Source organism: Nesoenas mayeri, assembly GCF_963082525.1.
Source record: "Nesoenas mayeri genome assembly, chromosome: 17".
NCBI lineage: Eukaryota > Metazoa > Chordata > Aves > Columbiformes > Columbidae > Nesoenas > Nesoenas mayeri.
Genome location: NC_137565.1, coordinates 5,376,152 through 5,381,789, shown reverse-complemented (window position 1 = coordinate 5,381,789; position 5,638 = coordinate 5,376,152). Strand labels below are relative to the sequence as shown.

Here is a 5,638-nt window from a genome sequence, read left to right as displayed (position 1 = left end):
ACGGGCAGATCTGTGTCCTTCCCTCAAGGACAGTGTTGGGTGCAATGCCCCATTCCAGGGTTGGCACAGATCTCACCCCTCTTACTGCAGCTTGTTATGGTGTGTTTGGGCTTTGCTAATTGGCTTTGGTGGCTCTTGGCTTCAACCCACTGTGACTGTTCCTAGGGGAGGGGTTGGATCTGTTTAACACAGGGCTCTAACTGGCTGGTGTAAACCGACTTCTGATTATGGCAAACAACGCTGTTAGTTATTGTAATCTACATTTTAAAATACACAGGGCACTGGTTTAATCAGAGAAATAACCTTATGGGAGTCCAGGCACTTCACACATATTTATGGCTTCAATTATTTATAATGATGTTACTGTAGGCTTGATTGTGGGGTTTTTTGCATGTACCTGGTGATGCTGGCTCATGTCAGATGCCTGTACTGAGGGTACAGTACCAGATTTCCATCCTGGATTTCTGTACAGGATTTCTGTGCTGGATTATCCTGAAAGCTGCTGGGATCACAACAGGACCCAATCTGTGGTGGGGTCAGCACAGCACCCCAAGGCGTGGGGCAACACCAGCCTCCCGGGAGGCTGCAGAGGGTTAAATTGCCACGTCTGAATCTCCATTTCCTCCTGTAATTCCACATCTGAGGGTGAATGGTCTTTGTTTGATCTTGGTTTTAATATTACAGCTCCATCCATAGACCTGCGCGGCAGGAGCTGCCTTTGTGCTGTGGGACGCTGAAACTCCGTCTCTCCCCACATCCCGCCAGGATCCGGACGTGGTCCCTGGGGACAGAAGGTGAGCGGCTGTCACCGGCGCCTGGCATCAGCAGGGCATATGGGGAGCTGGGTTTTCAGCCTGATTTGCTTTGTGCTTGCAAGAAAAAAGAGAAGAGCCATAATATCTTGCAGATTGTAAGGTCTCAGAGCTTTTAATGAGCTGTTAATAAGCATCAGATTAGTTGTTTCCCCCTGGAAGTAGGCGGGTAATAGACATTTTTTGCAAGATGAGGCTACAGCCACATCCTGGTGGAGACAAGGGACTGAATCACGTCCTGTGGCTCAGGGAGCTGATGTCTCCTGGTTGGGGGTGGGAATCTGGTGAGGAGCCGCAGGAACATCTTTCTCTGGCGCCAGAGGAGGGGTCTCCATGGGATCCCCCATACCTGTGTGCTCTGTTCCCTCTCTCCATGTCCCCCTTGTGCGTATTGGGGGGCCAGTGTCCCTCCCGTGGGCTGTGCTGGCTGTGATTAACACCATGTGTTTGCTCAGCAGAGAAACATCACCAGCCAGAGAGCTGGGACTGACCAGGCTGTGACTTGGTTACAGATAATGGCGCTTTCCAATTTGTCCAATTACTTGGATGATGTTGATAACTACAGCGACTACCCAGATTACACCTATGAGGAGGCTGGCAGCGTGGTGACAGACCCATCCCATGACCCAAAGGACATTGCGAGGATCCTCTCTGTTGTTATCTACAGCGTGTCCTGCTTGTTGGGCATCCTTGGCAATGGCCTTGTGATCGCAATCATAACTCTGAAGATGAAGAAATCAGTCAACGCCATCTGGTTCCTTAACCTGGCTGTTGCCGACTTCCTCTTCAACATCTTCCTGCCCATCAACATCGCTTACACGGCCATGCGGTACAACTGGATCTTTGGGACCGTCATGTGCAAGCTGAATTCCTTCCTCCTCATCCTCAACATGTATACCAGTGTGCTCCTGCTCACCACCATCAGCTTCGATCGCTACGTGTCAGTGGTTTTTCCCGTCTGGTCTCAAAATCATCGGTCAACCAATTTAGCATATTTAGTTTGCTTGATCATCTGGACCATCGGCATCATTATGAGCTGCCCGTCTCTTGTCTTCCGAGACACAGCACAAACCCGAAACTCCATCATTTGTTTTAGCAACTTTTCCCTCTCCAGGAATAAATCTTACCAAGCCCTGGCACTAATGAGGCACCGAACGGTGAACATCACGAGGTTCCTCGCTGGGTACATCCTTCCCATAACCATCATCACTTTCTGCTACATCGCCATTGCCTTCAACTTGCGTCGAAACCGCCTTGCCAAGTCCAAAAAGCCCTTCAAGATCATCATCACCATCATAGTCACCTTCTTCCTTTGCTGGAGTCCCTACCACCTGCTGAACCTCCTGGAAACAGAGCCTGACATGATCCCACGCTCCGTGTTTGAGATTAGCATCCCCATAACCACAGCACTCGCTGCCTCCAACAGCTGCATGAACCCTGTCCTCTATGTCTTCATGGGCCAGGACTTCAAGAAGTTCAAGGTCACCATCCTTTCCAGACTGGTGAATGCCCTCAGCGAGGAGACGGCTCACTCCAGCATCGTTCACAGGAGCTTCTCCAAGATTTCCTCAATGACTGAGAAGGAGACAACGGTTCTCTGAACTCAACCTGGATGCCTGCAGGAGGGCCACAGTCCTCCAGTGTTGCCCATGCCCACCACTATGATGGTGGCCGCTCTTGCAGTGGCCTCAGTGTGGGATGAGCATGATCCAACGCTGTCCTATAGCGTATTCTTTGACTGGTCTTGCTGCCTGAGGATTGGCAGGTGTTTGAGACCACCACTCTGTGCACGCAGGGAAGATGCAACCTCACTTAATCCGTCTTTGTGGTTGCTAAGATGATTGCACTGAACTATTTAAGAAAACATTTCAGGGCATTCCTGTCTAATCTATGCATTTTCTGGCCTGGCAAGGGTGTTACTGCCCTTTCCAGAGACATCCTTATGGGAAATCGGGTGGAAGATGTGTCTGGGAAGGATCCTGAGATGGGTGGCCATGGATAATACCTGCTACGGCAAAACTGGTGACACTCTTTCTATGTCCTATGTATGCGTATAGCTACTCATGTTAAAGTCCTGAAGTATATTGGTACTGGCACAATGTGTTTTTAACTGTGTTGTGAGCACTTTGTATCGTGGGAAGTGTCTTCACAAGAAGGGTTTGAACATCCCAACCTTGATGAACTGGGAAAATCTCACATGACTTCTAAGTGATCCAGAGCCAGGGCCACCTGGCAGGGTGGGGATTGGGTTTGTGCACAGGGTCACAGACATGGAAAATGTCGAGAGAAAAAAAGAGGGAAAGATTCCTTTGAAGTGTCTTTTGAACAAACCCCACGTTGATGGGCACATTTCATATTTTGCAGAGCAGTTTGGTGCAAGGAGCAGGGCTATGGGCTGGGGATGTGGGCCTGGGGGAGGACCTGGGGACTGTGGCTCCATCAGTGTCTTCTCCCTGGTGTGATCAGTCAGTCCTAGGGGAAGATTTTTCTCTCTTCCTTACCAGGCTGGTGGGAAACTGCTGCTGCACACGAATCTCTGCAGTGAAGGATGAACTGAGCCAGCACCCCTATCCAATTTCATGCACAGTTAATTTGGGAGATCCTTCACCACTTGGGCTTCTTGCCTGTGACACCCGTGTCATGCTTATTTATGTGTTAGTTTCTCTATGTCACCCACAGCCTCTCACTCCCAAGAAACCAAGGAACTACTGTGTCCCTCAAGGTCCCAGTGCCATCCCAGTGCCACTTGTTCCAGTGCTGCGATGCTCCCAGCCCATGTCAGAGTGAGGATGCTCCTCAATAATTTTCGTGGCTGGATTTTGCAAGCCTGGCTATTATCACTCCAAAGAGCTTTCCAAAAAAAACCCCAAACCCTGAAGTGATAACTTGGTACATAACCATGGGTTAAATCATCATTATAATGACAGCTTGGGAAACCTAATATTTGAGTTTGTCTTGGTAGTTGTTTGCCTATTTAATAAAAACCCCTGTTTTACATACAAATACCCCGGTAGATGCTCAAGCTCATGGTGTGGAGCGAGAAGGCTCCCAGTAAGCGGTGTCCTAGGGTGTTTTTCTGATCCCCAGTGCTGGGGTGAGAATGGGGAAGAAGAGGGAAAAATCTCTCAGGTTTCACCTGCTGGACCCTGTAACCTGCCAGGGATCGAGGGAGACTCCCTGGGGAATAGCGGCGATTGCTGTTCCCACGTCGCTCAGCGAGGCAGGCAGCAAACAGATCAAACGGGGCGCATTAAAAATGCATCTATACAAAACAGAAACAGAAATATTCATCATAACACTTCAGCAGCAGAACCGCTCAGCGCGCACGAGCCTCTTAGCCAGATTTCTTGCTTTCTTTTCAGCAGTAGAGCAAAGAAACGCAACTCAATATTGCCTCAATTCTTCTGATATTGCCCAAATACTCCAGGTATACCCCAGCATGTGAAGCTGCCTCCTTTCGGCTTTCTTTTTGCAGCACTAGAGATTTTGTTCATACGGGGGAAGCAGCTTACCAGACTGTGTTGGCTGCAGTTCCCTACAGTGATGTGAAGGTCCAATATATTAAATTTTGGGTCCTCGGAGCTGGCCCACTGACCCCAGTCCCCCCCCGACTCCCGCAGGGAGCGATGGACTCGCCACTCAGCTGGGAGACGTCCTTAGCGATTAATTGACACTGGCCTCTTGATTAAAACCAGCAGGAGGCTAATGACACCGCGGCCAACGTGCAAAAATGAAGTGTAATTAGCATCCGGGGAAGGGGCTCATTGGGAGCTGTTCACAGGGCCCCAGAATGTGGGGCTGGGTCTCATTTCATATGAGCAATTGGGAAATTACTCCCAAATATACCAAAATCATTGCTGCGGAACACATTACCGTCCTTAATGACTGTTCTTTTTCAATTAGCTGTCATGGCCCTGAGATAAAGCTCTGCTTTCCTTCGCTGATAAATCACTCCCTTTATTTGGAATTAAGGAAAAAAAATAATAAACATGTTACTCTTTCCCTTTCCTTGATGCCAGGTGGGTCGGAGCCACGTTTAATTTACCTCCACTGCATTCAGGCAGATTGTCAACTGTAAATTTTACGGAAAATTTTAAAGCTGATAAATAAACACACTGCTTTTTTTTTAGGGTATGAATATAACTACAGCTCAGATTTATAACTCGCACTTCCCTCCATTATAGAGCTTTTGTGAAACCGCTGCTGCAGCTTCTGGATGCTGCTGCTGAGGTGGGTGATTTCCCTCTCTCGTAAACAGCGGCAGGAATTGGTGTGTGATTTAACTGGGGAGGAGGGGGAGCCCCTTCCCTGCGCTGAGCATCAGTTACATCGCTGGAGGGGGGGGGGGGGTCATTGCCCAGAACCCTCTGAATTCACCCCAAAGGGGCATCTGCGCCCTTTGACAGGGCAGGGACCCCCAGCCCGAGCTGCTCTCCAGCATCATCATCTTCACCACCTGCTGAGTACAAAACCCCTGTGGAACTGGGGGGAATACAGGGAGTTTTGGTGCAGAGGCTGTTGTCAAGGCAACGCATGAGGAACCCATCCAGCCCAGGAGGAGGATGCTGCAGCTGCCGGGGGAGGCAGGAAAATGTTCCCGGGGTGAGAAATTGCAGAAAATAAATGATTTTTAGTGCAGAAAGCTGGGGCGGAGGCTCAGGGTCACCCCCAGCCCCACGCTGAGCCGGCTGCTCACTGAGCCTGAGTCAAGCGGAAAGATTTGCTGCTTTTAAAAATAATTGTGGAAAAGCTGAGTGTTGCCTGCCCTGCTCTCCAATGAGCCGGGCTAATGGCATCACGGAGGCAGCCGAGCAGGGCTGCTATTG

General features: G+C 49.7%; 1 protein-coding gene across 1 annotated transcript; it reads left to right on the top strand.

Annotated features, from left to right (window-relative positions):
- Nucleotides 1–1,327: 1,327 nt before the first annotated feature.
- On the top strand, nucleotides 1,328–2,413 carry CMKLR1 (chemerin chemokine-like receptor 1; the record flags this gene model as incomplete). The annotated part of the gene is made up of 1 exon (XM_080355190.1): nucleotides 1,328–2,413. One exon carries the CDS (start codon nucleotides 1,328–1,330, stop codon nucleotides 2,411–2,413), a length of 1,086 nt encoding a protein of 361 aa, XP_080211316.1.
- Between the last annotated feature and the right edge of the window lie 3,225 nt (nucleotides 2,414–5,638).